The 18123-nt window shown below is 41.2% G+C and overlaps 2 protein-coding genes across 17 annotated transcripts in view; both read left to right on the top strand.

The window, feature by feature from the left end:
- Positions 1-12466, top strand: part of LOC309705970 (inositol 1,4,5-trisphosphate-gated calcium channel ITPR1-like) — an 80235-nt gene extending 67769 nt beyond the window's left edge. For all 16 annotated transcript variants that reach the window (XM_082532064.1, XM_082532063.1, XM_082532061.1 and 13 more), the window contains 9 exons: positions 116-291; positions 576-740; positions 844-1033; positions 1339-1431; positions 2236-2384; positions 3367-3532; positions 5273-5433; positions 9666-9827; positions 11191-12466. In XM_082532064.1, coding sequence (XP_082388190.1) covers positions 116-291; positions 576-740; positions 844-1033; positions 1339-1431; positions 2236-2384; positions 3367-3532; positions 5273-5433; positions 9666-9827; positions 11191-11277 — 1349 coding nt within the window. In that variant the 3' untranslated portion in view covers positions 11278-12466. The remainder of the gene's footprint in view (positions 1-115; positions 292-575; positions 741-843; positions 1034-1338; positions 1432-2235; positions 2385-3366; positions 3533-5272; positions 5434-9665; positions 9828-11190) is intronic.
- A 1100-nt stretch (positions 12467-13566) lies between these two features.
- On the top strand, positions 13567-18123 carry bhlhe40 (basic helix-loop-helix family, member e40). Its single transcript, XM_082532115.1, has 5 exons — positions 13567-14992; positions 15087-15150; positions 15238-15345; positions 15746-15869; positions 16035-18123. The coding sequence occupies exons 1-5, from the start codon at positions 14916-14918 to the stop codon at positions 16898-16900; spliced, it is 1239 nt and encodes a 412-aa protein (XP_082388241.1). The 5' UTR covers positions 13567-14915; the 3' UTR covers positions 16901-18123.

The following is an 18123-nucleotide window of genomic DNA, read 5'->3' as shown; positions in this document are numbered from 1 at the left end:
ATTATCATTTGACTTGATAAAAGAATTAATAACTACTTAAAATAGTTGGCTGTGATGGAAAAGATTGAGTGAAAGCTTTCTCATCTCGCCCTAATGACGTCTCCTTCATCCTCAGGCACTCTGGAGCCCCATCTGTCTGCCCTGCTGTGGATGGCTATGCTGGTTTCACTGGCTATTGTCATAGTGCTGCCTCAGCCTCACGGTATCAGGGCACTCATTGCCTCCACCATCCTGCGCCTGATCTTCTCGGTGGGCCTCGAGCCCACATTGCTCCTACTAGGAGGCTTTAATGTAAGTGGGCATGAACCTGACATTTAATTTTCATGCAGTACAGAAACACGGACTCTGTTCAAGCAAGATTTTGCCTTCAAACAGCTGCTAATACAAATGTCACTCATTAAATCTTAAATCTTGTATATCAGGTCAGGGAGATTCCACACTACGCTGACAATGCAGCACTTGCACTATATATTTAGTAGTCTGAACAATGACTGTTTGAAATTCTTCTTGCACTGCCTTTGAACAAACCTTACCATACTGATTATACATGCTGTGTGTTTTCCATTGTTCTTCAGTTATGTAATAAGGTCATCTTCCTGATGAGCTTCGTTGGAAACAGAGGAACCTTTACACGTGGATACACAGCCATGATTATGGATGTCGAGTTCTTGTACCACCTGCTCTATTTGATTATCTGCAGCTTGGGGGTCTTTGTCCATGTCTTCTTTTACAGTCTACTAGTATGTGAGCTCACACATACTTCATCCTATACACATTTCATATATGAGATTTAACCCAGTTCCAGATGTTCCACACACATCTCTAAACCCTTGTTCTTTCCAGCTCTTTGACCTGGTTTACCGAGAAGAAACCCTGCTGAACGTAATAAAGAGCGTAACCCGCAATGGCCGCTCAATTGTTCTGACAGCTGTGTTGGCGCTTATCCTCGTCTACCTCTTCTCTATTGTGGGATACATCTTCTTCAAGGACGACTTTATTTTGGCTGTGGACCGGATACCCAACAAAACTCTCGGTAAGTTGAAATACAGGCTTCTTGCCATTTCCTTGCTGGAACCAAAATGCATGTCATGCCTTACCCAGATGCCAGAACGCATGGAATGTTTTTCCTCATTCATTCTGAATCACTAAAAAAAACCAAAGATGAAAAATATTAAGTGTGGAGGATCTTTGTACATTCACTTGCTCTTAGCATCCAGCTACACTATCACTATTCGTCGCCACAAAAATGCATTGCATAAAAATGAGTGTTTGACTCTCAAATGTGAACCTTGTATAGTTTGGATACTTGCATAATTTCTTCCGTTCCCAACTGAACAGAGCATGGAGCCAGCATGGTGGGAGAGTTCCTCTCTGGTGGAGTTTGTCAGAAAGAAAATGGAGAAAACTGCTCAGCAGAGGCCACGATGGATGGTAGGTTGACAAAGTGAAAGGTAAATGTGAGTGCGTGTACATGGGGTGGAGGCTTGGGTCGAAGGTTTCTTTTTAAGTGTAAATCCATGTTTGTTTGTGAATCTCTTGAATTTTTCCACGAGGCTGGGTGCACGTGTTTGTGTGAAGGGCTTTATGTTCTCACACATTTCTGACTTGCCCAGAAGAGATTCGTCCCACCGAGCTACAAATCTAGGCGACTGGGTGGTCATGGGATTAAAACTGACTGGGCCAACTGGGGGCTTTCAGGGAGCTGGGTCATACACCAGGGGTTTAGACTCTTTAGACTTTGTGGTCTCACAGTACCAAGCCTAAGACTTGATGTAGGGGCCCATAGCTGAAAGGTCAGAGATTAGAGCAGGTCGATGGGTCCACCCAGGGATGGTGCGGGGACTCTCTAACTGCAAACAATGAGTTTTTGCAAACCATCCGACCTTGTTGGGATAAAGCCATCGTTCAAAGGTGAACACGTAGCACCTTTAAATTGATCGGCCAACCATGTCGAATCCTCAAACTGCTGGAGCTTGACCTTGTCTGAGCTTCCCATCCGTCATCACCAGGCGGGCTAATTAGGGTAGTCTGGTGACTAGCCTTTGTGTGGGAAGTTGAAGAATGTCCTCAGTCACATTAAAACCTCCTAATTTATTTTGGTAATATAATTGAATCTTTAAGTAAGGTAGCCACTTATTTTATTGAAACCATATATAAAGGTATTTTTGCTGGATGATAGAAATGCAGAGTAAACTTTAAAGGATCCTACAGTAACACTTCGCTGTGTCTTTGTAGCTTCCCTTGCCATCCAGCCGTCAGCGGTAGTGATTGAGGACAAGGAGCGGACGTGCGATTCCTTGCTCATGTGCATTGTCACAGTACTGAGCCACGGCCTCAGGAGTGGGGGAGGTGTCGGGGACGTCCTACGGAAACCATCCAAAGAGGTATAAAAAACAGGAACCCAACAATGAGGAGAGATCACACCTTTGAGGGTGTGAAGAAGAGTCATAAAATGACCAAATATCGGTTTTCCTGTTTTTTACTTTAAAGTCTAGCAACACAGATGAGACGTACTGGCACATCCCCCTACCATGCACAATAAGTCTAACTCGAGTTCAGCTAAATTGAGAAGATAACAGATATTTAAAGGTGTATTTAGTCTTGTAATAAGGAATTTAATATTAAACATTATAAGTAAAAGTAGACATGCTGTCAATTTAATATGTGTTGGATGAGGTAATAAGTGTAGTAGAGGATACGAAGCACTTTGAGTGCTCCAGTAGAGTAGAAAAGCGCTATATAAGAACCAGTCCATTTATCAGGAGTCCAGTATGTCTGAAAGTCTGTGATTGAAAGTTGTCCTTTACAAGGAGGATGTTTTCAAAGCTCCAAACATAGCAAAAACACACAGGATGAAGACAAGTTTGTAACGACCACGCATTAGACCTGCAACTCAACCCACAAGATGGCACAAAGAATTATGAATCATTCACACTTTTATTAACTTCATATAACTTATTGCTCATTTGCATTGATGTCACAACTGTTTTCAGTTGTTCAGAAGCCTGCCAAACACAACCTTACAGCTGGATTGTACCCATGCAAAAGGGCACTGAGTCATACCAATATGTTAACTTAGTTCTTATATATGTATATACACTCCTCTCAAAGGACATAATATTTTTATGCATTCTCTTAGAAGTTTTCAGAATCACAGGTCAGTGCTTGTACTTGTAAGACTGCTTTGAAAACTTGTTCAGCTTCATCTGTGAGTAATGATTTAGTAACATGTGTGTTTGTTTTTTCTCTCTGCTCCTCACTGACCTTCTAAACTGAAAAATGCTCTCATTGGCTGACATAACGTGCGAGCTTTCATTGCCTGTCTCAATCCCCCCCCCCCCCCCCCAATTTCTTTGGCTTCAACAGGAACCACTTTTTGCAGCAAGGGTTATCTACGACCTGCTCTTCTTCTTCATGGTCATCATTATTGTCCTTAACCTCATCTTTGGTGTCATTATTGACACATTTGCTGACCTGAGAAGTGAGAAGCAGAAGAAAGAGGAAATTCTGAAGACAACATGTTTTATTTGCGGTGAGGAAAGAAGCAAAATAACTTTTTAAAATAGTTAAGACTGTTTAAGTGCTGCTATTTATGCTTTCAATGGCCCCATTTTAATTTGTGCTCAAGGTTACTGTCCTATTCTCATGAAAGTGAGAATTGTTTAATTTGGGAGGTATTTATACGTTTCGCTGGTGTTCTCACAGACTTCAGTGTGAACTGATTAGATTTGGGTTATGAAACATTACATGACCTCACATCAGTCCTGCTCTTGTGTTAGTTTCAAACATATGGTTACCTGGACTCAAAGCACACTTCTTTCACACAAAGTTAAACGCACAGCTTAACATTTTCTTTCATCCAGTGTGTGGATGTGACTGGATATGTAAGGCGCTTTGGGGTCCTTAGGGACTAGTAAAGCGCTATATAAATACGGGCCATTATTTTGGATGTGATATTTTTATTCTGAAGGCTCTGCCCAAACTGTGGGTCTTTGTCTTTGTCCATCATGCTATCTTCAGTTTATAAATAAAGTTACACATCCAATAGTGCTGAAATGATGAAGGCAAGGAAATTTATGTATGTGCATCCCCAATTTAGTATATCAGGAAGGCTTGGACTGAATTTCTTGACATCTAGGACCTCTTTTGAATGAAATAATTAGAAATTAGTGTCAAAGGTGAGGCTTGCCATGACAAACACTGATATCTAATGGAATGAGTCGATGAAGTTGGTGAGAATTCAAACACATTCAAACAAAGGTGGGAAGGGAAACTTGTTTAGTTGGAGGAGGCCTACAACAGCTAGGTGGTAATTCTAGTTTTACTTTTAGAGCCATTCTGCCTACTCGGCAAACGCTGTAATATGTCAGCATTATGGGAATATGACTCATGACCTTTGACACTTCTTTTCCTGTCTTTTTAACCCTCATTTCTATGTACTAGTAGCACTCCATTCTTCAAGTTTAAAAGAAAAAGCGGAAATGCCTTTTTAGTTCCATTCGAGTCGAAGCTACAGTCAATACGCAACACGTTTCGCTACAGACTCGGTAATTTTGCGGGTGTGAACGATGCAAATGGATGATGATGATGAAATTAAGGGAAATCAAACGAGTGCCCTGTTCTCAGCTCTCATATGAGCATGCTCCTGCTATGATGCAACTTCACATCAGGTCTGTTTTCAAATGGGGGCTTTTTTTCTTTCTTCTTTTTTTTCTTCTGGGTAAACAACCAAACGCCTCCTCTTCCCAGAATGAATGGTTAGTCATGGCAGGTGCTGATGTGGAGGAGGAGTGTTTCTTCCTGTTACCATATGGGTCTTGACCATGTTAGACAGTACACATACTCAGACACTGGCCTCATCTGTCACTGCACCGCCACTTTTTTTTCTTCTTTTCTTCTTTTTTTATGTCAGGAGGGTAATTTCAACTAAATAATCAGTAGTAAGTTGAAATTGTGCTCGCTTGTTTTGTCTGCCCATTCCCTCATACCCCCATTTCCTGTCTTTAAAAAAAAAAAAAAAGATCATCATCTGTCATTATTTAGGTCACAAAAATGATGATGCAGGCTTGCATAAGAAAATTTATTTCCTCACTTTTCCTAAGAAGTAAAGAGGACAGATTATTTGGTGTGTGCGTGTGTGTGTGTGTGTGTGGGTGTGTGTGGGTGTGTGTGTGTGTGTGTGTGTGTGTGTGTGTGTGTGTGTGTGTGTGTGTGTGTGTGTGAAAGAAATTATGTCATTTATTTATTTATTTATTTATTTATTTATTTTTAGGTTTGGAAAGAGATAAGTTTGACAACAAGACGGTCACCTTTGAAGAGCACATCAAAGTTGAGCACAACATGTGGCACTACTTGTTCTTCATTGTCCTGGTGAAGGTCAAGGACTCAACAGAGTACACTGGCCCAGAGAGCTATGTGGCTGAAATGATCCGGGTAAGGATGTTGTCACTGACATGCACTAGTTTAATGAGGGTCTTATTGGAGTAAATACTAGTGTAGCTGCAAGTCTTCCGAGTCTTGATTTCAGTTGCGTTAAAAAAAGCCCCAAAGAAGATGTTGAAAGACCTTTATTTTAATTAGGTACGTTGTGGATATTTTCTTTCTTTGCTTTAGACGTTAATTTAATTATTGCTAAAGCTACTTCAGTAAGGTAGTATGCGAGTCCCAGTTCCTAATAATATGAATTTACTTAAATTTGTTTTTCAACAGTGTATATTTCCATCTATTTGCTTTCTGCTTTGTTGGGGTTGATACTAATTAAGAACTGAGCTACTAGGTACTTATATTACAGACTGATACATCTACCTGATCGTCAATCTTTTTTTCTTTTTTTTTATATCCTTCAAATTCACAGACACTCCGGAAATTCTGTAATCGACTTGTTTTTCACTTTCTTCTAGCTGCCTTCCTCTCAAAATAGAGCTCTCGCTCATCTTCTTCAGTGCTACAGGTGTGCCTCAAAGCCTACATTAGCAAAACGTACGGTGCAACACTGTATCTGCTACCGCTGTGGTCTTAACTGAGGTTAACCTTCACTCGTGAAGAACACTGTAGGCGCTTCGACTAGGCGTAAAGGTTTATATGGGTTCGGACAGAAGTGATTACTGCAGTCTTTTTCGCTTCCTGCACTGTGACAGGCAGTAATATTTATTTTTTTTCACCTCGTGTGCTCTAGTGTACCAGCTCTGCTTTTATGTAATCCCTACCTCTGTGACCTTGAATCCTTCCAAAGCATTATCACATCAGTCCATTTTATGAATGGACAATTAACATTCAGGCACAGTCTGCCATTGGCATAAAAGGTTTTAATCCTCCGAAGGAGGCATGCATTGTTTTAATCATTAAACACACATGCATGCACCCTTTACATCACCACATGACAGCCACTTTGGCATGCAAACACACTGAAACCTTGGGTTATTTATTTTACTTTTTTCTATCCTGACATAATGCATATTTCTATGTGTTGTATAGAAAGTACGTCATCACTGTTATTAGTTCCAACAAAGGCTTTGCTATCATAAAATACTATAAGATAGCAAATGCCAAGTGCTCGTGTTTATGCCAATCAGATAAATGTACAGCCAGCGTAGAAAGTGATTCAAGTGGATATCTGTAGAATTGTGCCTTTCAGAAAAATAAAAGGGTCTGAAAAGTGATTGTTTTGATTGCTGCATCATACCTGTAGTCTGTGAGCAATTAGAAAGCATTTTAACTGCCACAGGAAAGCCCCTGTTTCTGAAGTGGTTGCTCCCCTGACGCACTTGTGCTGCTGTCAGTTTTTGACCCAGTTTCTCATTAGATGCCATTTAGCCCACTTTCCTGCTTTTTGCCTTGATCTGCTACCCTTAGTCTTGTGAGGAACCACCTGATTTGGGATTAACTCCCTGTCCTCTCGCTCATTAGCGGTGTACTCCCACTGAGCCAAAATACGTTTGTCAAGGGTTCATTCCGACTGGGTTAAGGGTCTTAGCCAAACAGAAGAAGTTGCACATTGTTTGAAAGATGCTGGCGTGCCCAGTCATCCTTAACATCAACTCTCAGCAAGTGTCCTTGTGTCTCGTTACAAAGAGTATATCATTCATAGAGCGTCTGTCATAAAACGCATTCAGTAAATCATTCACAGAGGTTAAATTGAGTCACGTTGTGTGCAAGGATATCGTTTTATCAGCTTTTAAAATGGGATGAGGTTTATTGGAGTTTTTTGGTTTTATTTTTTGGTTGGGTGGCAGACGGAAAACCATACAACTTATTTAACTTATTTTTTAGATATTAAAAAAATCCTGCATGAAAAAATGTAAGTAAACATGTAATGTTATCTACATTAAATAAAACTTCACAATAATATTCATATTTTTTAAACCATAATAATGTAGAGTGCAGTAGTGCCAATAAATTATCGTACAGTCATACATACATCTATTTTTTTATACAACATACAGCTAATTTCAACTGTGCTGGTTTCTGATTTTTCTCCAATTTTTGGATACTTGCTGTGTTAAACTTTATTTGAATGCACAAAAGTTGCATGACGATAATAATAATAATAATAATAATGAATATAATTTCTGCCAACAGTAATAGGAGTTATTAATGAATTATTTTGTTATAGCTTTTTCAGTTGTTAGCTCTTGTTTTTTTCTTTTCTTTTATTACAGACATATTCCACTGTATTTACCAGTGATTTGATTAGCAGATGGTATATTTTCAGGCTCTTGTGTTTCAATCTGAGCTGCCTCTCTCCCACTGTGTTTCGATTTTTTTGATGCTGCACTAACGTGGAAGAAGCAGCGGGACATAAGGGGGTGTAGAAGTCAGACTACTCTGACAATGACTGGGACTGACGTCAATGGTGGAGGGCTCTGGGTGAAATGTCATATCTAAGGTGTTAAAAAGAAAACAGTAAAAAAAGACGATGCTCAGTTTGCACCCATTGTCCTACTTCTAATTATGTCCGACGCTTAAAAAAAAATGACACCCATGCTCTATTTGCTCTATTTCCAATCATCCGCTGCCGTAAACGTTCAAGACTGTGATAATTCTGGGAGGGGGGAGAAGGGGGGGCCTTTATTTGCATATTTGTAAAGTGAGTGGGTCGTCAGCTCATCAGGTGGCTTGTGGCATGACTGTGACGTTTTGTGTTGCTATTTTAACCACACAGCATCCTGTTTCTCTGTCATGGCCCGTGCGGTTTTAATAATGAAAAATGTACTTCCGTCATTTCCATTGAACCAGCACGTTGTAGACTCTTAAGTCATGCCTGCACTTCTCAGTTTACTGGAAGTGCTTTCATATGTAAACACTGGGGATGGAAAGAAGGCTAGGCCGTTAAGTGATAAAGTCGTCAAACAAACACACGTGTGGCTGCAACCTGCGGGCTACATCCAAATGGGGGAAATGACCTCTGTCGTGTTTAGGTGATTTTTTTGTTTTGTTTTGCTTTTGTTTTTTTTAAGCAGAGCCGAGTCTGGGAACAGGAAGGTGTTTTCAAATTATTATATCTGTGACAGTCAGCGAGAGATGACAATCTTTCTTAGAGAAACTGGAGCGTTCCAATAATCAAAATGGCACATTTGTATCTTTTTATTTAATTTAATTTCTTACACGTACCAAATATTGCAGTAGCTGTCCTCAGATATAGAAGTGCGTGTTAGAGTGGGAGGAGGCAGGTAAACTAGTAAACACAGCCTCTGTCTCTTTGCATTCAGGAAGTGGAACTTGCTCACAGCCGTCCTCTCCTCCTTTCAGAATGACTGTTTGCTGCTCATTATTTTAGTGTTGTGTGATTCCCCCTCGGGCTACCGTCTGACCCAGGGCTGGTTTGCGGTATGCACGGCCACCTCACTTGCGTCGATGTCTCCAAATCGACCACTGAAACGCGGGGACTTTTTCAGCCCAGTTCTTTGGCACTGCACGATTTCTGGACAGTGCCTGCAGTGCCGCACACTTGCATTTCATTCATGCAGCATTAGGGCAGATCGTTGTGCTGATTTAAGGAACATGACATGCCTTTCTGTATGCTGCTTCATCTAAATAACATTATTAACATTTTATTTTTTTTATATATTAGTATTGCTATCTATCTATCTATCTATATATCTATCTATATATCTATCTATATATCTATATATATACCTATATATATATATATATATCTCAGAGAGCATTTTGAAGTAGTGATGAGAACATTCGAGATCTCGGTGTTTATCTGTGTATATGATGCAAAGAATGTGGAGTCATATGAGAAAATTTCTGTACGCCTGCCAGTGTGATCGTCTGTTCTTTAAGATTAGGCGTGATAGAAACAGATCAAACAAGTGAGCTGCCTCGTGTGAGTGATTTCAAGAATGCCTGCGTATCCCATGTGATTCTAATATGGAAAGTCCCATTCTAATTAGTTTGATTCCACTTTTAGAGTCAGCTTTAAATCACTGCACACAAGCCAGACACTAAAACTGGGCATTAGATGGGGGGGGAGTACAAATTTCATATGGCCTTTTGCCATTTAAGCTTGTTCTGGTGAGTTAAAATTAGAATGAGAAGTGAAAAACTTCCTAGAAAATTGCAAAGGTTCCAGCACCCTGAAGGCAGTCACGGGGAACGTGATAAATACATTTCATTGTGTCTTCATACCTCTCCTAACAAATCAAATTTCTGTTTACCAGGAGCACAACTTGGACTGGTTTCCACGAATGCGGGCCATGTCTTTGGTCAGCAGTGACGCAGATGGGGAGCAAAATGAGATCAGAAATCTGCAGGAGAAACTGGAGTCCACAATGAAACTGGTGTCCAACCTCTCAGGCCAGCTGACCGAGCTCAAGGAACAGGTCGGTTTGAGCTAAAGTTGATCAAAAGACCGAGAATCTGATTTTGATGTCTGACACTTTGTCAGGGGGAGAAAACATGAAGCATTAGAGGGGTTTTTTTCTTTTTCTTTTTGTAAAGAGCAAAGCTGACGTTTTTTCAGTTTTGTTTGTTTGTTTGCTCCTCATTGCCCTTTAGATGCAAAGCTTTCTAAATGCAAAAGGTGGTGAGTCATAGTTCACAGCACCGCTCATGAGATTCTCAATCTGATTTTATTTTCATCACTGAGTTATAAGCACATTTTTGTTTCTCTGGATTATAGACCCGTTAGCTAAGCTTTTTTCTTTGTATCTGTCTTATTTCGGTGCGTTATTAAACCAAACTTCAGTTCAGTTTGGTTATTCTGTAAAAGATTTTACTTTTTGCATTCAGCAGACACACTAGAAGTTGTGTAAGGATACAGTTCTGCTGGTATTGCATATCCAGGAAAACAAGACGATTGTTGCACAATCTGCTGTTTCTAGTAAACAGAATTGTAAAAAGCCTTTTACCCTCGAAATGAGAACTATTTGTGAGGAAGTGAATGTTTCAGAGACATTTTGACCCAGACAGTGGGGGAAATGATTATTGTGCCTCCAAGAGCGATGACGGGCACAGGAACATCTGTCACATCGCGCTGCAACGCACAAATGCTCGCACAGCCTGCTTTGATTTCTTTTCCTTCGCTTGATGAATTTAAACTCTTTACTTTCTCAGGAACAAACCAACGTTTATTCACCGGAGAGTGAAAATTATGCCATGAGCGCTCTCCATGTTGAGTCACTCAAAAGATTGCCATAATTAGCAAATTATAGCGCAAAAAGGACAGCATGCTATTGCTGTCTGACTTTAAATGATATTTTTGTCTAACACGTCCCTCTGCGCAGAATTATTTCTGCTGGAACACTCATTACAGGACCACTTTGTCTTCTCACTTTTAATATTGTTGTGTTTCACTGCCGAGGTGCAAATCACCACTTTATGTCAATTAAAGTAAATTCTTAGCAGAAAACCCTCTCTTGTTCCTGCTCGTATAAAGGTTAGCACCTGCGTTTTGACTCATGCGCTTCTCTTGATCTCTGAAATTTCTCTTGACTGAGTTTCAGGATTAGTAGTTTGTATTCGGCTGCTTTCGTCAGAAGACACAGCAAAGTGGATGACAAGGCTGGCAGGATTTCAGAAGAATGTGTTTCAGTTGAGCTGCATGCAGAGTTTGCTGCTGCATTTTGTCAGTTTCTATAAGGTGCTACGAAAGACTGAATCGATTAAGACTGCAGAGCAGAGAAGGTGGAATAATTTTTTCTTTTTTCTTCTTTTAACAAACCGAGCCCTCTCTGTTCCCCTCAGATGACAGAGCAGAGGAAGCAGAAGCAGCGGATCGGCCTTTTGGGACACCCTCAGCACATGAACGTCAACCCTCAGCAGCCTGCGTGAGGTCGACCGGCACACAGCCCTGAAGGAGCTCCGCGTCGGCTTTGCGCCCAGGTGGAGCGCGCACTCCTCACGCCGAGGTTGCACATAATGTATACTGCACTGAGTGTAACTTATAACGGTAGGGAAACACTGTAACATAGGTAGTCATAAGGCGATGTGTAGCTCTACCCACCACGCATGTGTTACTCTAGAACGTGACACTCACCCACCTCATTCTGTTCAGGCCTGTCAGAACTGGTGCCAAATGTTTCCTAAGTAGAAATCATTTGGATTTCTGACCACAAGGCCTTCACTGGTTGAACTTGAAATGGGGGGAAAAAGCTGACTGGACAAGAGGGAATAGTCCCATTTGTTGTTCTTTTTTTTATGTTATTGTTCTCTATTTATATTTCTAGAATAATGAGCAGTATTACACGTCTTATTTTTGTATGTTGTGCAATATATTAACTTAAATATGCAACCTCATTGGTGTGTGGGTTGAAATTCCATCATTTTTGTCTTATTTAAAAGCACAGCCCGATGTTTTGTCTCTGGATAAAATAGAGAGCTGTTGGTTGCCTGTACTTACACACAGATAGGGATAATACTTAATAAGCTGGCCTTCTCAGTTTTACTTTCTTCTTTTATTTCTTGAAAATGTGCGTACTTGTTGAGGGGCAACGGCACTCAGTATAGATAGCATAATGTTTGAGAGCAATATATATGGATAGTTTACTTTCACCTGTGTAAAGCCAACAGTGTCATATCTCAGCGCTAACTAATTTTATGATATATTTGCTTTCTTATTTAACTGGGTCGTAAAGGACATTTAGTGCCACTCATGCTAATATTTGCTCAGGAGTTGTGTCATTTTTACAATAATAAATTTGTCCAGTTTTTGCAGCAGACTTCTTCCATTTGTGCCCGTTTTTGGTCCTCGAGTTAAGTCTGAGACATGTTTGCTGCTTGTGCTGAGTCACTTTTATTTCCACCAAAACTCATTAGTTGCTACTGTTAGACTTCTCTCATTTTTGGACTACCTATGTGTATATACAATTTGTTGCTTACCTTCGCTTTTGTATAGAAAAATGACAAGAGGGGGGAAAAAACGGTTACTTATGAATATTATAATTACTTAAAAAAATTTAGGCGCTATCAATTTGTATACTGGAGTAGAATTATTTATTAAAATTGATGTAATTATCCTTTACTCCCTTTGCTGTGTTTGTTATTGATGTGCTTTTACAGGATTTATAATGTGTTTTTGTTTACAAATGCACACATTCGTACATTACCACATGACTCATTTCTTTTAATACTGCCTTTGTATCTTTATTTCAGTAACTGCAGACTTATAAAGCAGAAAAATGTATGAATTTGTCTTCATCTGATCACACAAATGGATACTGAAATACAAATGCCGCTCACTGGCAATAAGCAAAATGTTCTATATGGGTTCACACGGAAAGTTTGGTTTAAAAATTAAACTGGGCCACGTCCCGAATTATTCTTCTGGCTTTCAGAGAATCTGTATATGCTGACTGGAAACGAGGAACATCTGAGTAGAATATATCCTCATTGATCAGGGACTTTCCTGATTCTCTGACAGCCAAGTATATGTTCACCAAGCTCTACTTAATGTGTAACTGTCCAGGTTCAATCAGTTGGTGTCCTGATATTTAGATTTTTTTTAAATTCATTTTTTAATGAAATGTCTGCATACAAGAGCCATTCATTTGTCAGTCATTTCCAGAAAAATGTAAACAATTTTCTACAAAATTATCCCTCCAAAACCCTTAAACGAGTCCCTCGGTGCAAAATCAGCATTCTTGCTTGAGTGTTTTTCAGCAGATAAACTGTGGTCAGAGAAGCTCATGCTTCATAATGCCGATTCTTGCATAAAGAAGGTGGTAGTAGGTGCAGACTTTCTGCATCTGTAAATGCAAACTTTAAGGGTGCAGCGTGGTTACAATGATTCTTAAACAACTTATATTGACTTATATCAACTAATATTTTAGGGCACGGAGAACGAGTGCAAATTTTCTACACTAATGGGAGTAGGCTATATGCACACAGTTCGGGGTAATCAGATACTGTTAATATTATTTTAAAACCACACAGTTTGGCACCTAATTGTGTGAAATGATAAGAAATGCAGACAGTTGCATCTCCACAGAACAGTGAAAACGGAAAGATGAGTTGAAAACAGTAGTTGGCACCCCCTCCCCCCCTTATCGGAATTAAGTGCAAAATCTTATCTGCAACCCCTTCCCGTTCCCTCCTCTCCGTTGTTTTGAAGCTGTTTCTATATTTAGTCTGTCTGCTTCGGGACGTCGGCGGGTGGAACCGACCGACCAGTCGGGCATTCTCGGTCGTCTGCTGGACTGACGTCACCGACAGGGATCCGCTCTTCGGCTCTCTCCCGGCCATGAGGAGCTCAACGTGACAGCGCGCTGGGTACAAGCAGGTCTAATAAGTACCAGCACGGTGCGGGTATGTAGAAAGAAAACGCTCCACCACAGGGACTCTGTCATCCTGCCGCAGGTGCACGTGCACGTGCCGCACACCAGACCCGTACAGAATGAAATTACACGGGTGTCCACGCCACATTGAGCGCGTGACACTTGGCAGGCTCTGAAAATGCGGAGAGCTAAAATGAGTGGCCCGCTGGCCGCACTGAAACGTTGAGACCCCATAGATAATTATCGCGTGACTCATCGTGTCGCAACTGTTTGTCTCGCCCGCATTGAGCCCAGTGTAAGTATGTTAGCGTGAGAAAATAAAGCGTCTAAAATGAGCAAAGTCTTGGAAGAGTTTTTGTAAACAAGTGTTGCAACTTAATGATAAAAGCTTCTTCTGCGTTATAATTTCTACATGTTAACTAGTTTCGCTTAATTTTACCACACTTTTTGTTTCATCTCAAAATGTAGGCCTTTTGCTAATACCCAATAATAACAAATAAAAAAGTTGTATTTCAGCGTCGAGGCTATAGTATTTTATGCTAGTGTTTCTATAGTGCAGCTTACTATGAAGCTTACTATGCCAGTTAACATGGGGAAAACGGCTCCACACTTCCTAACTGTCCAGGGGAAATCTGTTGCTCTACTTTCTGCCTCCATAAACACGCTCTGCTCTGCAAACACGACTCAACCCCCGAGATCCGAAGCGTGGTGGTACACGGGACTCGGCCCCGGTGGAGGAGTACTACACAAATGGGTTTGCTCCAGCAGCAGAGAGAGGGGGCGGAGCGAGCGGGGAGGTGAGGAGTTGAAAGCACCGTCCAACACGTGAGGCTCATGTGACGGAGCGGAGTCTGTGTCTGTAGCTGAGAGACGTGCCTGCAGTCACAGGGTTTATTTAACACGTAGTCAGAAATCCACCCAGCTCTCACACATTGCGCCGGGCGTGGAGCCTCCCTAGACATACTACTGAGTCCCGGACCTAAGGGCGACAAAACTCCAGCTGCGCTCGACTGCAGCTCACAACAGGAAAACACACTCACACTGGATAAGAGGAAATAATTTTTTCTCATTTATTTCTTTTATCTTGGAAAGTTTTTTTTTTTTTCATTTTGAATTGCGGCTGCTGGGACAAATTTTGGAGTTTTTAAAAAAAAAAAAAAAAAAAAGCATTTTCTTCAGGTTTTACATTTAATCGACATGGAGAGGATTACCAGCGCGCAACCACCTCCCTGTATGCCAAAACACCCCTCTCTGGATATAGCTGACATGCAAGGGTAAACGAAGCAATTTCTATTACATAAAAAAATGTCATTCTGCACTTTATACTGAAGCTCTGTGAAATCAGCTAATTTAATCTTCTCTCCAAAGAGTGGATTTTCCAATTTATGTGTATAAACCCAGGAGGGGCATGAAGCGAGATAATGAGAGCAAGGTAAGTTCTAGTTTTTACAAGTGTAATATATTTAAACAGTTAAATCTGAGCAGAATTTCACTGACCACCTTTCACAACCCTCTCCAGGAGACCTACAAGTTGCCCCACCGACTTATCGAGAAGAAGAGACGCGACAGAATAAACGAATGCATTGCCCAACTGAAAGATTTATTGCCAGAACATCTTAAGCTTACAGTGAGTATTATTTCAGCATATGGCAGGTTTGCTAACAGCCAGAGAATCTGAGACGCCACATGGTTCTGCTGAGCAGTTTGTTTGCGCCATATTTTCAGTTCAGCTTTGAAGCCTTAAAAAATATATATTTATATACATATATCTATATTTATTTTTTATTAAGAGAAGAACCGAATAATAATAATTTTTAAAAAGTTTTATTTTTTAAATTTTAATTGCAATCGTACTTAAAAAAAATTCATTTAATTGCTGTTATTTTAAAATTTGTTACTAGAAGTTTTTGTACGTGTGTACATGGACTGCATGACTTCCCGGGTGTTCCAGACTTGTTCTCTGTTCAGCTGCAGAATGTGTTACATAAGAAAGATCAACATGCTTATTGAAGGTCTTCCTGTTTTAGACGCTGGGTCATTTGGAGAAAGCTGTGGTGCTGGAACTCACTCTCAAGCATGTGAAAGCCCTGAGTTCTCTCCTGGAGCAGCAGCAGCAGAAAATTATCGCTCTACAGAAGGACCTGCAGCTTGGTAAGTTTGAGTTTTCATTTTTCTTTTTCTTATTTGTTTAGGCTGTGAAGTGGAAATGGTACAGAGGCATCACTGGGGCTGGCACTGTGTGGTCTGTTGTGTTTTTTATTGAGGTAAAACTTGCTGTAAAGAGGATTTAAACTTTTTTTTTTTTTAATCACCTAGGTGATCATGGAGTTGACAGCGCTGAGAGCAGTGAGGAGATGTTCCGCTCTGGCTTTCACTTATGCGCCAAAGAGGTTCTGCACTATATGGCCACCCAAGAAAGCAGCAGGGACTTGACTCCTTCGCACGTAATCACTCACATCCAAAAGGTAGCAGCGGAAGTCCTGCAGCATCAAAGCAGCCTTCGGCCGGATGAGGATGTGGGCTCTTCTGAAAAAGTGAAGAAATCCGCCGGACAGCCACAAAGGGCCTCTGAAGGCCCTGCTAAGAACTGCGTCCCAGTCATTCAAAGGACTTATCCCCACGGGACAGGGGAGCTGAGCGGTAGTGACACAGACACTGACAGTGGCTATGGGGGAGAACATGACAAGCGGGACCCCAAAGCCCAGTGGTCAGAAAGCCACTCGATGGAGGGGGAGCTCAACCATTCGGGATCTGAGCGCATGGCCAGTGCCATCAAGCAGGAGGATGATGAGCCTCGGGCCAAGAAGCTGAGATCGGACTCCCCGGAAGATGAAATTCTCTCCAGTCACACGACAGGAGTTCCTGGTAGTTACCTGAGCTTCTCCCCTAACCAGAACCCGTTTTGCCTTCCCTTCTACCTCATCCCCCCCGCAGCAGCGGCAGCAGCAGCGTATCTGCCCATGCTGGAGAAATGCTGGTACCCTGGGGGCTTGCCTGTCATGTACCCAGGCATGAGCGGTTCTGCAGCAGGCCTACCCCCAGAGGCACTTCCCTCGTCTCTGATGATGTCCATGTCCCCGAGGGCAGGATCTCCAGTACACCACCAGAGTCGCATGGACTCCCCCACGTTTCACAAAGCTTTAAAGCAGGTCGCTCCCTTGAATCTGGAAACCAAAGACTGAGCAGATGTGTCACAAATCGTGTCCTCTGAATGTCGAATGGGATAAACGAACACGAAAGCACTGGTATCCCATTAAACAGCAGCTGTAGTTTGACCCATTGTGTCCCACCTCCATCTACCATGAGCTCCTGAAGTGAAATGAGACTTTCTGTGGGGATTCTGGCATGGCCACGAGAAGGCTCATGTTAGACCTTTTGCATGGCTCTGAAATACTGTGAGTTTTAATACGGTCAGTTTAGAGTGCACGAGGGAGCGCGCAAGTGTTTTTCTGCAATACCTGTCATCTCAGCACTTATTGTTGAATGTCAAAGGTTAACCTAGAATGTAAGGTGTAGACTAACCCTTCCACACACAAACACACACCCCATTTAAAAACATTTTGGAGCTATTTTCTTTGCGCGCGCACACAAACACACACGCCAGTCTGTAATGAATGTAAAGATTGAACAAAAGCTCCGTCGTAGATGCTGCTTGAATGACTTTTAAGGATGATCTACTTTCAGTGTTTGTTGCTCCTGTAAATGCAACAAACTATTGTTTTAGACCTACCACAAAAAACAAAACAAAAAAAAAAAATTGCCCCTTTAACTCCTTCAGTTATGGCAAAGCTAAATGAACGCAGAGTTTAGAGTTCAAAGAATTCAGGGCGTTGTCGCCGTACGAGGTGTGTCACTCATGTCTGTCGATGAATGATGTGGCCATACACGCTTTTATGATTTCATTTGTTGCTCATGACTGTTTCTGCATTTTTTTAGGTGGAGTTCCTGTGAAGCAGTGTCTTGTAATTATTTCTTTTGCTTATACTACTCGTACATCTCTATTTTTGATACGTGACCCACTGAGTGTATTTTGTAGGGAAAGGCTGAGGGAGCGATTGGCTGTACGTTGCGACATCGTGTACAGTATACATATGGCGTCAGCCTGATTTGCATATTGCCCACTGCTTTCCAGTCGAGTCCAGGCCTGTTTTTAGCTCACGCTGTTGCCTTTACTCGTTTTAACACAGACACAAACAGTGGCAGGTGATTCAAACATATTTGCTTTAAATGTGTCTGTGGCAAAGAGAGTGAATGTAAAGTAAAACAAATATAATAGTTTTGTATAGAAAGAGGTACTTGGGATTTTTATTTTGAAATGTAATGCAAAGGATGTACATATTTTGTATATAAAGTATTATTGATATATATTAAAGTATTAATAAAGCTTTTTCCCCTCCCTGTGGAA

The sequence above is a fragment of the Aulonocara stuartgranti genome, assembly GCF_965226115.1.
Source record: "Aulonocara stuartgranti genome assembly, chromosome: 5".
Taxonomy (NCBI): Eukaryota; Metazoa; Chordata; class Actinopteri; order Cichliformes; family Cichlidae; genus Aulonocara; species Aulonocara stuartgranti.
Note: the sequence above shows the minus strand (reverse complement) of the source record. Positions and strands in the feature narration are given on the sequence as shown.

What these genes read in the sequence shown, in the direction of transcription:
- bhlhe40 (XM_082532115.1), top strand. Translation starts at nt 14,916, where the DNA reads ATGGAGAGGATTACCAGCGCGCAACCACCTCCCTGTATGCCAAAACAC. An exon ending in AGCGAGATAATGAGAGCAAG is followed by an intron (nt 15,151 to 15,237) that starts GTAAGTTCTAGT and finishes AACCCTCTCCAG; the next exon opens with GAGACCTACAAGTTGCCCCA. An exon ending in CAGAACATCTTAAGCTTACA is followed by an intron (nt 15,346 to 15,745) that starts GTGAGTATTATT and finishes TTCCTGTTTTAG; the next exon opens with ACGCTGGGTCATTTGGAGAA.